This window comes from Brassica napus, chromosome A9 (genome assembly GCF_020379485.1).
Source record: "Brassica napus cultivar Da-Ae chromosome A9, Da-Ae, whole genome shotgun sequence".
Lineage (NCBI taxonomy): Eukaryota > Viridiplantae > Streptophyta > Magnoliopsida > Brassicales > Brassicaceae > Brassica > Brassica napus.
The window spans coordinates 44,244,853-44,260,473 of NC_063442.1; the positions used below are offsets into that span (position 1 = coordinate 44,244,853).

Below are 15,621 nucleotides of genomic sequence, written 5' to 3' on the forward strand. Positions count from 1 at the left end.
TTTTTTTTTTATATTGAGCAATCAAATATTTACTACACTAATGGAATCGGTATAAATCTAACCTATACTAAAAGGGGAATATGGTCAAAGGAGAGCCTGTCCACGTTGGATTAAATAATCAACCAGTAAAAAATTGACATGTCAGCTTCATTTTTAAGTAATCCTCTGTTTTTGTCCACGTCTTTATTTCTACAAACCCAAACTCCTACCTAATTTTTGACAAAATATCGCCTCCAGACCGATTCGACTTCTCATTCCTTCTGATTGAAAAATCAATCATAAATCACTATGTTATCTTCTCCACCGATTCACCTGCGTAGAGTCTCATTTCCACCCCTATCACTCATAAAGACCCAACCGTTATTGCATTAACACAAAGCTAATCAACTCTTCCAATTCTCACACCTAAAAACGTTATATATATAGCTCTTTTACGGTGCTCTCATTCACCAAGAAGCTACCTTCATCAGTTTGCAACTCTTGACTAATGCTTCTTCATTAGGCCAAGATCTCATACATTTATCCTTTTGCTCCCTTCTTTGCTCGACAATCTTTCGCAAGGTAATTTTGTTTGATTTTCTTCTATGATTTTATCTCTAATTCCTCTCGATGTTGTGTTCCCCGATCCCTTTGTGATTTTTTTTATACATGTTGATAGTTTGTTTATGAGCCGAATAATATTTGTTTTCATTTTCAGTGTCTTTCTAGATCTCTCTTCTATGTATGTGATTTTTAATCGGTACCTGGCTACCTACTCAAATTCCTCTCCATACTTCATTTTGATCTCTCCAGGTGGATTATCTATGTGACCAAGGAGCCACCGAAGTGAGCAGGATGTAGCAAAGCGGCTGCAACTGATCCAAACAAACCAAAAAGGCCAGCCGGGGCCTTCTTCTTTTTCATGTAATAATCGCCTGCAAATTCTTCTTTTATTTTGTGTTCAGTAGTTTCCATGGGTTAAATTTTTTTATTTAAAAAAGTTCTTCCTCTGGCTACTGCGAAATCTAATACAGGTTAGATGGTTTGAATCCTTTCTGTTATTTTGATGTCAAAAGTATTTGACAATGGTTATATGAACTTATAAATCTGTTGCCATTATTCCTCTTTTTAATTTGATTGTAATGTATTTTTTGTTGGTTTTCTATTATTTGTATGGACATACAAGTTGCAAAAGCTGCTGGAGATAAGTGGAAATTCTTGACAAATGGGGTATGTTCTCTCAACAATTACCCATAGTTGTGTTATTAGCTTATCATCTCAGTTGTCATAACAAAGTATAATACTTGTGTTTTACAATAAGTGAGGAGAAATAACTTCATGTTGCCAAGGCTGAAAATCACAAGTTTGACTACGAGAATAACATTGAGACCGTACAACAAGAAATTGGTAAACCAAGTGTCAATCAAGTGTCAGTTTATAGATTGGTTGTTATGTTGGTCGTTGACCAATCATTGATTACTTTTCACTCATAGAAGAAATATCCAAAGGAAGATGAGGGATCTGAAAAATCAGTGCCAGAGGTTAGGATGAAAGAGAAAGGTTAGTGGTTTTGAGCTATTACACATCATTGCATAAGAAAGAGCTTTGATTTACTTTTGTACCATTTGTATAGATGTCTGCAAAGATATCTCTATATGTTAATCTTAACTTAAATGTTTGTGGGGCTAATTAAAAGAAGACTGAACAGGGTGCAAGAGCATAAAAACTACACGCTACACAAACCTCTTGAAGCTAAGGACATTGCAGCTAAGAAAGCTCAGAGAAATTCTGAGTATTTAAGGGAGAAAGAGAAGAAAACGGTATCAGCGAAAGGCTACAATTGTTTAAGAAATATGTGAAGCAATGAAATTGAGCAAGGAATCGTCTGATGATGGTGGCAGAAGCTGCTCATTACGCCGAAGTGGCTACTCATAAAACAGATGTTGTTGGGTAGATAGTGCAAGGGACAAACTCGATTGCAGGGACGGTGGAAGGTGCAGTGGGATATGCAGGGCATAAGGTGGCTATAAAAATGTGGAGTTGATTAAAAATAAATCAGCAGCGGCTGCTAATATGGTGGTTGGATACACAGTGAGCCAGAAAGAGAAAGCTCAACACAAATGCCAAGAAATGCACCAGGTACTACTCCGCTTACGTCAAAGATCTTGATTTAGCTCATTCAAGTATCATAATGTTGTTACGTGGTTCTCAAGAAACTGTTTTTAGATTTGTTGAGTGGGGGTGAGGAAGAGAAGCTACCAGGGTTTGTCACAGAATCAAGAAGATGCTATGGACCGATGTAAGAGAAATTAGAAGTAAGGAAATTGTATTCGGATATGGACCAAAAGGGTTCGGGTATGAAGAAAGATGTTTAAATATGGAACAAATGGAATGTTTTTTCAATTGTTTTTGCTTATAAGGGTCCTTTATCTAAATAGCATGAGACTATGCTTCAGAATAATTCCCTTCTAAATAAAAACCGCTCTTTTTCTATTAAATGGGTTGAAGTATGTAACTGGTTAAGGTTTATCAATCTAATCAATCTCTTCATATTTTCCTTTGAATTACTAATATTTATCTACTCTTTGGAGACTAAGTCAGTGGACTTTATACTTTGAAGTGGATCGTACAACACTATCATACCAAGAACATTAGCTACCTTCAATTTAAAAATACCAAAATTTCAAACATGTGATTGCAGACAAATATCTTGGATGGAAGTCATCCTCATAATCAAATCACTTCAATCGAGTTGCATGTTAATTTGTATCATATTGTATAATAGCAGACACATATATATGTGCAAATACTACATATAAATACACATAAATTTGTATTTTGATCGGCAAGAGACGTCGGAGACCATATATGTTTTCACACAATAATCAACAGGAAGAACCATATTAATCTTGGATGATGCAATTAAATAAGAAAAATGCTTAAAATTACTAAATATAACTACAAATAGTAATAAATAATTAAATTAAAAATTAATCAAAAATGATATGTGATATCAATATACAAAGAAGAGAAAGAAAAAAAACCCAAAAAACTAAAGATTATATTACAAAACAAAATGTAAAACACATAAAGTTATACGTAAGTCTTATATTAATTCAGTATAACTACATGAATAATTTCATATGCACAATAAATCTATTATTTAGTTCAAAAAAAGTAAAATAAATCTATTACACTTAATAAAACTCTGATTATATAGGAATCAAGAAGACAACATAGAAGACCAAGACAACATAGAAAACCAGCGTCGTTAACAAACAAAAAAAAATCATCTTCTTTACTGTTGTAAATATTCTTCTATGTATTAGCTTGATCAATGAAGAATTATTTAAATAAATAAGAATCAAATGAAAGCAAAAGTTTTTACGGAAAATTGTTTTTAGAGCAAACAAATGATAACTATGTCCTTTTAGACTAATATTTATTTTGTGTCATTTTTGTCCATAACACCTTTTAATATTTTTGAAAATAAATTCAATAAGTAGTTTTACAAACCAAAAAAAAATTGGAAAATAGTAACTTTTGATAAAATACCATTATGAACTTAGTGGTATTTTTTCAGTTCTAAAAATGTTTAAATCATAAATTTTAGATTATGTTCTAAATAAAGTAGAAATTGCATTCTACAAAGTAGAAAACAAAATCCACTTTTTTCATTGAATCTACAATGTTTAGAATACATGATCTACGTAAATAAGAGTATTCTAAAAATATTTAGAATACACATTCCATGCTTAACCTACCGATCTAAATCTTTAGAAATCAAAATCTACACATTAATATAAATCTACAACACGTAGAAACCGACTTCTACAGATTTACTGTAAATCTAAAACATGTAGAAATCAAAATCTACATATTACTATAATTCTAAAAACCTGTAGAAATCGTTTTCTACATATTAGCTGTATTCTACGGATAAGATATCAGTTTCTAAAAATATGGAAACAAAATATTTGGGAATATTCACTTTGATATTTTTTTAAAAATCGATTTTTTTTTTTATAAAAAAAACAAAAAAAAACGAAAAAAATAAAAAAAATAACAACTTTAAGGGCATTATTGCCATTTTGAAAATAATTAGTCTAATGGAACATAAAGTATATAAGATTAGTCTGAAGGGACATATTTATCATTTTTTTGCTCTAAAAAAATAATTTTCCCAAGTTTTTATAATAAAGATTCCGCGCGAAGCGCGGAAAAAAGATCTAGTATATATAAGTTGAATACACTCTAGTTCAACTATATATATAACTCTTCCTTGAGTTATATATATATAAAACTCTTCCTTGAGTTATAAATAACAGATAGTATATGACATGCTTCCCAAACTGAACCAAACTATTTCGTCGTTGTTCCCATGTGAAATCTACTGAGTTTTTTCATAAGTTTCTGGAATGAATAGTTTTTAATGTCGTTCTCAGAAAATTTCAAAAGTAAAGTCAGTACAATGTAATTAAGTTACATATGATATATTATTCTGCTGCTCTGTTAGGGTAGTATTTGTTTATTTGTAAATCATAACCACAAATCTGAATCTTATTTTGTCGATTTGTGATTTTCATATTTCCCACTATATTTCTGAGAACTGTGATTTCCATCGGGAGGTAATCAAAATGTCTTGATTTCTTTTGATTTTTTTCAAGCCTGTCAATATTTTTTTTGAAACGAGTTTTATTCAAGAGATACAATAATCAGTTTGAAAATTAGTGTCCACTATGTTATGTCTCCATCGTGGCCACGTTTTCCTTTTGCACTGTTTGAAAATCTGAGAAATAATAAATTTATGGTATCTCTTTCAAAATATCCATGCCATGCAAAAGTCGAGTATACATATGCACCTATATGAAAATCAAATACATAAATTATATATACACAGACTTACTGAAGCCACAACTGTTATTACTGAAATATTTTAGTTGTGGAGGTATGAATTTTATTAATACTATTTTCTGAAGATGGGAAATGATTGATAAGAAACATTTAAATATACCATGAAACTGTATTTCTCACCGAACATGTTCTGTCAGTGTCACTATCACTGTGAGCCAAACTCGAAGAGCATACATACACGATAGAGTATGGAAACATTGTGGCGTCCTTAAATTTTTTTTTATTCTGTCTGCCAGAGTCATCTTTTATTCTCAGATTCCATAAATCTAAAATAGGAAATGAAAAATTATAACGAAAACTTTTTGAGTTTTTCTAGCGGTGGATTTGACTTTTCTAAATTTCTTCTAATTCTCATGTTTTCTTCACGGTGCTAGACAAAGAGACGATAAGTCTTACTAACTTTGTGTCTTTTTGTAACGTGTTGAGCCACAGCTTAGATCCACCATAATTTTTGGGGGTTAAAGATTTATGCAATCTTCAATAATTTTCTCAATTTACAGACAAAATGTGAATATTGATCAAATTATGTATTTTACAAATCAAATTTTAAAGTCTCAATAATAATTTGGAAAGAAATAATATTCAAATTAGCAACTAACAGTCATGGTTAGCTGGAGTTTACAGACTAGATAAGCGAATCCAAGTTTATCATCAGTACATTTGAATAAATATAAAGTATACTACATGGAGAAACACAACTTAATTTCACTATATCCAACTAAGTTATAATCAAAATGCCTATTAAGTTAATCCACTTGGAATAAGTAAGTAGTTTTCCCTTATTGTTTAGTGTTTACTCTTATAAAAGTACAAAAAACTGCTTAAATCAAAGAACCCTTACAGCAAACCAGTCACATAGATCGAGAACATCAAAATAAATAAAAAATTAAGAAGGATGATAGCTTAAATGTAGTAAACAAGAAACAAATATGATAGCCTAAACAAATTAAAACATTAATCATATAAAAGAGCCTCTAAAAATCTCACCAACTCTCTCTCTTTCCTCAGCTTCATTTATGTTTTTCTCCTCTACCACTCTCTGCTCCTCTCCTTTGGTCTTTCTTTGTCACACGCATTCACGTATATATACAAACACATCAGATTCTTGTTTAGAGAAAGAGAAAGATTCAATAGAAAAATTATTTGATTTGTTCATTTATTTCTACTGAGTATAACCCTACAAGGCTAGATTTTACATTTTTTTCCTTCTTTTCATAGATTTTTTTGAGTCAATGGATTTAACGGACCGTGGCAACCCTTTCAACAATCTAGCTTTTCCACCGCCACCGCCGCCATCCACCACCTTCACAAGCCCTCTATTCCCAAGATCAAGCTCTTCCGCCACGAGTTTTCCCATTCTCGCCGTGGCAGTGATCGGAATCTTAGCTACTGCCTTCTTGCTTGTAAGTTACTACATCTTCGTGATCAAATGCTGTCTTAACTGGCACCAAATCGACATCTTCCGCCGCCGAAGAAGAAGCCAAAACCCTCTAATGATATACTCTCCTCATGAGCTAAACCGAGGTCTTGACGAGTCAGCCATCAGAGCTATCCCAATCTTCAAGTTCAAGAAGAGAGACGTTGTTGGAGGAGAAGATCAGGACAAGAGCTCCCAAGAATGTTCTGTTTGCTTAAACGAGTTTCAAGAAGACGAGAAGCTGAGGATTATTCCTAATTGTTGCCACGTGTTTCACATTGATTGCATTGATATTTGGCTTCAGGGCAACGCGAATTGTCCCTTGTGCAGAACCAGCGTTTCTTGGGACGCAAGTTTCTCTCTTGACCTAATTTCTGCACCGAGTTCTCCTCCTAGGAATGGGAATCATGGAAACGACGCGGTTCAAGGAGGTGACAATGAGTTCTTCGTGATTGAGCTTGGGAGCAGTAATGGTAATAATAGACAAAGCGTGAGAAGCAGAGAGTTACTTGCAGAACAAGAAAGGGCTACCTCGGAGGAAGTGTTGATAAGTCCTTCACCAAAAAAGTTTGATCTTCATGCAATGCATAATAAAAAGGGAATGTTTCATAAAGTGACGAGTATGGGAGATGAATGCATCAATACTCGTGGAAAAGATAGTCAATTCAGTGAGATCCAGCCCATAAGAAGATCGATCTCGATGGATTCTTCACTGGATCGCCAGATGTACTTGGCTGCTCAAGAGGTGATTGGCCGGAACACCGGGAAGGCTGTAATGGTGGCCGGAGACGGTGGAGGTTCTGCGGAAGGTTGTAGCAGTAGTGGTGGTGATAATAACAGAGTGATGAAGAGATGTTTCTTCTCTTTTGGAAGTAGTAGATGTTCTAGAAGTTCCTCAATATTGCCTGTTTAGTTTGAACCCAAATTGTCTTTCGTCTTCTTTATTTATTTTTTGAAAATTTTATATTGTTTTGTGAATTTTTAAATAAATAATTAGAGATGAATCTCTTAAAATTATTTTGGAGGGTGAGGTTGGAGAGAAATGTATGCTCACTGTTTATAAGTCAAAGGAGATAATGAGTAGTTGAATAGTTCCATTGAAATAGTAGTGAATAGTACTACTTTTTAAAAAGATGTGAATAGTATTCTCTTTGCATCAAATGTGCTAAGGAATCAAAAAAGTCACACCAACTGTGTAGGTGATTTTCTTATTTTTTAAATTCAGAAAGTAGAACAAAGGTTAAAACAGACTGAAATTTGGCTAAGAGTCGAATTCTTTGCTAGCCATTAATTTAACACTGCATATCCAAGAATTCTCCAAAGCTTGTAAATTTCCAAAACCTCTTTTATTTGAGTTCATGTCCTGTTAGAAAGACCTCCAACAGTATCAATACAACGATGAAGAAAATGGACAGGGCAAAAAAATAAACTTGCTAGGTTTAAGCAAACTCGTAATAAGGAATTAATATAATAAGTTTGAGTTTGTAATAAGGTGAAGAAGCAAAAAAAAATCTAATATAAAACTCCATATTTAAAGTACATAGCAACTTAACTGAAGTGAACAAAGCTAAAAGATAGCGAGCTAGGACAGCTTAAGCGGTTCTTTCAATCTTTGATCTCAGATTTGTCTGCAGCCAAAGCACCACTTACAATCTTGATCTCGGGAGCAAGAGACCCATTTTGTTCCCCTCAGGCATGTCACACGAAGCGCTTGTTTCAATCTTCGAGACTCTTACTCCCCGTAGGTTTTCCGAAAACGCGCCTGTTTCTTCTTAAGGCGCAACAGCAAAAGATAAGTAGAAGAACCTTCCTTACCATTCACTTGATCTACATGGAGATTCATACATGGCACATAATAAAACTCAGATTAAAGGGAAAAGTAAAGCCCTAGCTAAATAAAACAGTCGGTTTCAAACCAAACAATAACACTACAAGAAAACACAAGTTTTACGAGGGCAGTTTTCCTCGCTAATTCGTCGTAAAAGCAGTGTTACGACGAATTAGCGAGGAAACCCGTTTCGTCGTTATATGTTTGTCGTAACGCATATATCCTCGCTAAATCGTCGTAAGTTAGCGAGGAAATAATTTCGTCGTAAAAGCGAAGGAGGATATTTCGTCGTAAAGACCACGTAAAGATTCCTCGTAAGGACGTCGCTAATTTTCCTCGTAAAGACCACGTAAAGATTCCTCGTAAGGACGTCGCTAACATTCCTCGTAATTACCACGAAAATCTTTCCTCGTAAGACACACGTAAATAAATACTCGTAAAATTGACGTAAATTGAAAACTTTCCACGTAAAGAAAACGTAAAAACCTTGATAGATTTCCAAACGTTTCCTCGTAAAAACCACGTTAAGCTTCCACGTAAAGAAGCCGCAAAATTAGCTACGAATTTACTTCGTTTCATTATTTTATAGAAATATAAAAAATTATAATTATAAATATAATTTAAATTATTTAAATTATTAATGAAATTAAAATTCTAAAAAAATCAAAACCAAAATATTTTATTTATAAATAAGTTTTGAATTCATAATACAATAACCGAAATTAAAAAGAACTTGGGTGGTCGTTAATTAATCGCCTCGTAGAATTCATCACTCCTCGCCTGAACATCCGCCTCGGCATGTGAGTCGTCGGTCGGTGACTGGCCTGGGATAGGATTTTGTTGTCGCATGGTCCTCAACAAAGTCGCCCATTCCGGATTTGTGGCCGCTACAACGTCCAAGAAGCCCTCGAGTCCACCCATACGAGATCGCAGCTGAGTAGAATCTCTACGCAGCTCAGTAGACTCTCTACGCAGCTCTTCGGACTCCCTACGCAGCTGAGCGACTTCATCATCCCGTCGCTGAACATAAGACGATGTCGCTATCGGAACATCGTTGACGGAACCAATCCCCAACGTCCGTCCCTTTTTTTTAGGGACAACCTTAAAAACAAAAAATAAATTTTGTTAGTAAAAATTTAAAGTTAAATTAAATGAATATTTAAAAAAATTAAAATTTTAGAAAATTTACCTCCTCGTAAAGCTTATCCACTTCAGGTGTGGATAAGGTGACGGGTAATCCATCGGTGGACTGTTGGGTCAGCTGGGTCTGGCGTTCTTCAACCCGAGCAGCCAAATCGTTGTAGATTTGTTCGGACTTGCCATCTATAAATCGGCCCGCCTTGTTCTTGTGGGTCCTTTCGTAAAGTTGCATAAGAGACGGGAATTCTCCCGTCTCTTTGGCCTAAAAAAACATTTAAGAAAGTTGTTAATTAGAATATATATATAAAAATATACTAAAAATTTAATATAATTAAATTTTTAATTACCATTTCCAAACGGACACCAGCGTGAGGTTTTTGGCCCGTAGTGTGAAGCATCGGCCCGTTCCCGTGCTCATCGACTGTGTTACGGGAGTTAGAGCAAGACTGGGCGATTCTAATGGAATCAGGAAGACGCCAATATCGGATGAGGCCATCCCAGACATCCGTGGTGAGCTCAGCGGGTTTGCCACGCTCATACCCCTTCACGATCCAGTCACCCTTCCAGTTGGAGACCGTGTCCAACAAGCGAACTTTCGCCTTCGCTTCAAACTTCTTCCTCACCCTCTCAGTGATCCCGAAGGCCCAATTATATTTTTGCTGTTGGAAAAAATAATTTCTAATTAGTTTTTCAGAAAAAAATATATATATAAATAATTAAAAAATTTAAAGATATATATTTAATTAATAGATTTTACAGCGTAAATTTTGAACCACGTCTTTCTGACGTAGTGGGGCGTCATTTTCCAGTTCGGATGTGCCATGGAGAAGTAACCTTTTATCGTGTCGGTTACGTCCGATGCAAGACATCCGTCAATCCCCCACCTGAAAAATACAAATTTAAAATATAAATTATTTTTTAAAGTTATAAAATAATTTAAAAAGAATAAAAAAATAATGAAACATACCATAAAGTTCCGTCCGGTCGGTCGGGGTCGATGACTGGTAAACCTTCTCTGCCTGGCAGACGGAGAATGTCCTCTACGGTGTACTGCGAGTAAGGAGCACTCGGAGGCACCATCAAATCGGGATGAATCTCGGCCGCGGGCATCGGAGGTGCCGGCATCGTAGGAGGCACAGGAGGAGGAGGCATCTGGGGAGCACTAGAAGAAGGAGATCCAATGACTCTCTGAGTGTACTGAGTCTCGGGGACAGTCTCCTGACCCGAAGAACCGGGAGCTGAAGAAGACGACGGGTCTAAACGACTACCCGGCTCTCCGAACATCTCTCTGTAATGGGCAGTAAGTCTACCTTTTCGAACCTGAGAAAAAAATTTAATTTTTTAAATTTTCGTAAACATATACTTCCCAAAACTATCCACCTAATCAACACTAAATAACATAAGATCCGTAAACCTATCTAAATTCCCTATACTAACCACCTAATCTATCCTAAACTAATCAAACTAGAGAGGAATTAGGGAGACTTACCATTGCTACGAATTAGGGAGGAAGTGGAGAGGAAGTGGAGAGGAAAGACGGAGCGAGCTCGCTCGGGATATATATAAGATTACTTGTCCTCGTAATTTCCTCGTAAACTTACGAGGAATTACAGAGGCCCGCGTTTTCAGTTACGACGAAATAGCGACGAAATACAAAGGCCCGCGTTTTTGTTAACGACGTTTTTACGACGAAAAGGGTTACGTGGAATTAACGAGTTAACCAGTTACGAGGAATTAGCGAGCCTTTATTTTCTATAAATACCCACAACTTTCCTTCTCAAACCACACACACAAACTCACAAAACACACCCTATCTCAAATCACACTCCTCACCAAAATACTTTTCAAATTAGAAATATTTGAAAAAAAAAGAAGAAAAGAAGATATTAGAATTTATGTGGGTGAGACTTAAGTCTCGCCACATATAATTCCAGTATCTTTCTTTTTTTCTTTTTTCTAGTTTTTATACTCCCGCTTTTCACCAATTTAGAAAATTTGGAAAAAAAAAGAAGAGAAGAAGATATTTGGAACTCATGTGGTCGAGACTTACGTAAGTCTCGCCAAATGTGATTCAAGCATCTTTCTTCTCTTCTTTTTTTTAGTATTTTTAATATTTTCGTCGTAATATCGTCGTTATTTTACGACTCTTTTACGACGATTTTGGCTTACGTGGAATTAGCGTGCCCCGCTTTTTTAATTTCGTCGTAAAGTCCTCGTGGCCTTACGAGGTGTTTACGACGATTCTGTCCTACGTGGAATAAACGAGTGCCACCTTCGTCATTTACTTTACGTGGCATTTACGTCAATTTACTTTACGAGGTCTTTACGACGATTCTGTCCTACGTGGAATAAACGAGGATTACGTCGTACATTCGACGTCAGGTTACGAGGAATTAACGAGCAGTACGTTTAAATCCCTAAAATCCGAAACCCCAAACCCCAAAACCCCATATTCCTTATCTTCTACTTCATATATTCCAAACCCCATCTTTATTTTCATTCCAAACCACAATTCCCACATTTACTTATTTATAAAACAAACTCCCACAATTTCTTATTCATAAAACAAACTCCCACATTACCTTATTCATAAAACAAACTCTCACATTACCTTATTCATAAAACAAACTACACAAAATCAAATACATCAATCGGATACATCGACATTCTCGTCATCACTAGAAATATCATCATTTTCATTAAACTCGTCTTCTACAGCTTCGTCTGTGGCATCATCGGTAAGATCTTCGTATTCGTGATTATGCGGATCAATGAGAAGGATGTCATCAACTTCTTGTTCAGGTTCCTCGACTTCATTTATCTGTTCTTCTTGCAATGGTGGTTCTTCTCCACTGATGATTCGTCCTCGAGGTGTAACTTTGATCACTGCTAACCAATTTATACCCGAATCTCTCATCCGAGGGTATGGAAGGAAGCTAACTTGGTCTGCTTGTGAAGCTAAGATGAAAGGCTCGAATTTGTTGTACCGACGTCCACCGTTGACATCAACTACACCAAATTTGTTAGACCGAACACCTCTGTTGACGACGGGGTCAAACCATTCACATTTGAAGATGACGCATTTCAGCTTCAGTATCCCTGGAAATTCGACTTCAATAATCTCCGTCAAGATCCCGTAGAAATCTGTTTCCCCTTTCACACATATTCCATAGTTACTGGTCGCCCGCTGTCTACCATACTCATATGTGTGAAAAGTGTAGCCTCGTGTGAAATACATCTGTGATGTGGTGACCTTTACAAGTGGAGATTGAATTACTTCGTGTAACCACTTAGGATAATCTGCATCGTCGTCATAATCAACCTGCAAAAATAAAGAGAACATTAAAATACAAATCATGTATGAAAAAATAGTTTGAGTTATAATACCTGATTCCGCAACCACTTAATGAAGTGCTGATCTTTCCTTTTGTCTACGTCACTTGTGGATATACCAGGAAATGTTTCTTCGACTTGAGAAACAAATAGGCTGTAAAATTAATCACATTTCATAGGAATGAATCTCTTGCAATTATATAATTAATTATATGTGTTTTGAAGTGTCCATATATGTTACCTTTCAAAATAACGCATCAATGGATCCTCGCAATTGAGTAGAATATAGGTGTGTGCACTATGAGCGTCTTGTTCACTCGACCACCAAACCTCTTTAGACTTCCCACCGAGTCGTCCAATCTGGCTAAAGATCTCTGGAACACCAGCAACTGCATATGTTGGCGCAACTCCACCATCATCATATCTTCTTGGAGCTCTTCTACGGGTACGTACTTTTGACGCAAAGTAGTACGATGTGAAGTGAGAAACTTCTTCCGTCAAACTTCCAGCAATTATAGAACCTTCAACTTTGGCGAGGTTCTTTGCTTTTCCCTTCAAATATTTCATGGCTCGCTCATACTGATACATCCATCCGTAATGTACAGGTCCACGAAGCAATGCTTCATATGGGAGGTGGACAGCTAGATGCTCCATGACGTCAAAAAATCCAGGAGGAAATATCTTCTCCAAGTTGCACAATAAGATGGGAATGTTCTCCTGAAGCTGTTCTACAACTTCTTCTTTAAGAGTGCGTGTGCTCAGATCCCTGAAAAATGCTCCAATGCCTTTTATATTCCAAAAACAATTAAACACATTGTTAGTCGTATATTATTTTGAAAACTAGACCGTTATAAAATTATTGTGATATAAAACACTACGAACCTGCAAGTGCTTCATGTACGTTTGTTGGAAGTAGCTCCGCAAATGCAAAGGGCAGTAGTCGTTGCATAAAGACATGACAATCATGACTCTTCATCCCAGAGAACTTTTGACCCTTTTCAACACATCTAGAGAGATTTGAAACATACCCATCGGGGAACTTCACTTCTGATGCCACCCAGTTGAACAACACCGACTTTTTTTCTGAAGACAGTCTGAATATCGGAACAGGAACTTGTCCATTGCTTTTAATATGTAACTCGCTTCTTGAGCAAATATCCGGCAAGTCTAACCTCGATTTTATGTTGTCTTTTGTCTTCCCTGGGACATTCAATATTGTATTCATGATGTTCTCAAAGAAATTCTTCTCTATATGCATCACATCGAGGTTGTGTCGCAGAAGAAGATCCTTCCAATATGGCAACTCCCAAAATATACTCTTCTTGTGCCAGTTGTGATGAACACCGTAAGAATCAGGCATATTACGAGGGACATGCCAATTACCACCCCAACGAACTGTTTCGTTAGCTCCGTAGTAGTCGATTTGTGCTTCAATTTGTTCTCCAGTTAGATATGGTGGAGAAGTGTCTCTCACAACCCTTTTGTGCCTAAACAAATTCTTGTTTCTTCGGTAAGGATGGCCAATGGGAAGAAATCGACGATGACAATCAAACCAACTTGTCTTCCTACCATTCTTCAGTTGAAACGCATCTGTCGTTCCATTACAATATGGACAAGCTAATCTTCCATGTGTAGTCCATCCAGACAACATCCCATATGCAGGAAAGTCACTTATGGTCCACAAAAGCATAGCTCGCATCGTAAAATTCGTCTTCGTTGAACAGTCATACGTCCTCACCCCTGTTGACCACAAATCCTTCAACTCTTTTATCAGTGGTTGTAGGAAAACATCCAGGGACCTTTTTGGATGGTTCGGACCAGGTATCAATATCGTCAAGAATAGCAACTCCCGTTGCATGCACATCTCCGGTGGCAGGTTGTATGGCGTAAGAAAGACTGGCCACAATGAATATTGTCTCCCTGACATTCCGAACGGACTAAATCCATCTGTGCATAATCCGAGATACACATTCCGGCTATTGCTAGCAAAATCCGGATGTACTTTGTTGAAATGTTTCCAGGCTCTTGCATCTGATGGATGAGTCATCTCACCATCCGTCTGAGTATGCTCGGCATGCCATCTCATCTTTGCAGCAGTCTGCTCTGATTGATACAATCTTTTCAATCTGTCTGTAATTGGTAGGTACCACATCCTTTGGTACGGTACCCTATTACGTCCCCGTCCTTGCGGTTTGAATCGTGGCTTCTTGCAGAATCGACATACTTCTAGCTTCTCATCATCTCCCCAATAGATCATGCAGTTGTCGATGCAGACATCTATCATCTCCGAAGGCAACCCAAGACTATAAACTAATTTCTGAATCTCATAATAAGAATCAGCAGACACATTGTCTTCCGGCAAATACTCTTTAAACAAGTCCGCCCATTCGTTCATGCAACTTTCAGGTAGATTGTGATCAGTTTTAATATTCATCATTCTAGCAGCCAACGACAATTTAGAGAGACCTTCTCTACAACCACTGTAAAGTGGTTGATTCGCCGCGTTTAACATTCCGTAAAACTTTTTTGCATCTATATTAGGTTCTTCATCTTCATCATGAGCTACGAATGCATCAGCTACCATATCATGAACCCTATCATAATCTACCATCTCCTCCTGATGGTAACTATGTTCATTATGCAAATGATGATTAACCGGTTCTTCCTGAAAATTGCTATTACTACTACTAGCTTCATTCTGATCATAATTATAACCTTCCCCATGTTGAAACCAGATATAGTAATTTGGCGTGAAACCTCTATTTATTAAATGCTTCCAAACATTTTCACGGTTTGCCAATTTCGAATTGTTGCATTTCCGACAAGGACAGAACATCTTACCACTTTCTTGGGCGAGCGGTGTTGAATCTGCTTGGTGCATAAATGTCTCCAGCCCCGCAAGGTATTCTTTCGTCACTCTCCCGTTAGCATCTCTATGCATATACATCCAATTCCGCAACTCGTAAATAGTCCCAGAGCCAGCCATTTTTTTTTCTTTCACGTTTTTTGT

At 36.5% G+C, this 15,621-nt stretch overlaps 1 protein-coding gene and 1 long non-coding RNA gene across 4 annotated transcripts; both read left to right on the plus strand.

Moving 5' to 3' along the window:
- The first annotated feature begins 56 nt into the window (after positions 1 to 56).
- Positions 57 to 2,543, plus strand: LOC125578651. 3 transcript variants are annotated; one of them, XR_007316741.1, is made up of 4 exons: positions 57 to 561; positions 793 to 1,539; positions 1,688 to 2,118; positions 2,206 to 2,543. It is a non-coding gene; the product is annotated as an uncharacterized LOC125578651 (long non-coding RNA). The 3 variants fall into 3 exon arrangements; XR_007316740.1 differs by having other exon boundaries at positions 793 to 903; positions 1,166 to 1,539; positions 1,688 to 2,543; XR_007316739.1 differs by having other exon boundaries at positions 1,688 to 2,543.
- Positions 2,544 to 4,377: 1,834 nt separating this feature from the next.
- On the plus strand, positions 4,378 to 9,119 carry LOC106365408 (RING-H2 finger protein ATL1). The gene has a single exon (XM_048741973.1). The coding sequence runs from the start codon at positions 6,126 to 6,128 to the stop codon at positions 7,221 to 7,223; it is 1,098 nt and encodes a 365-aa protein (XP_048597930.1). The 5' UTR covers positions 4,378 to 6,125; the 3' UTR covers positions 7,224 to 9,119.
- Positions 9,120 to 15,621: the final 6,502 nt, after the last annotated feature.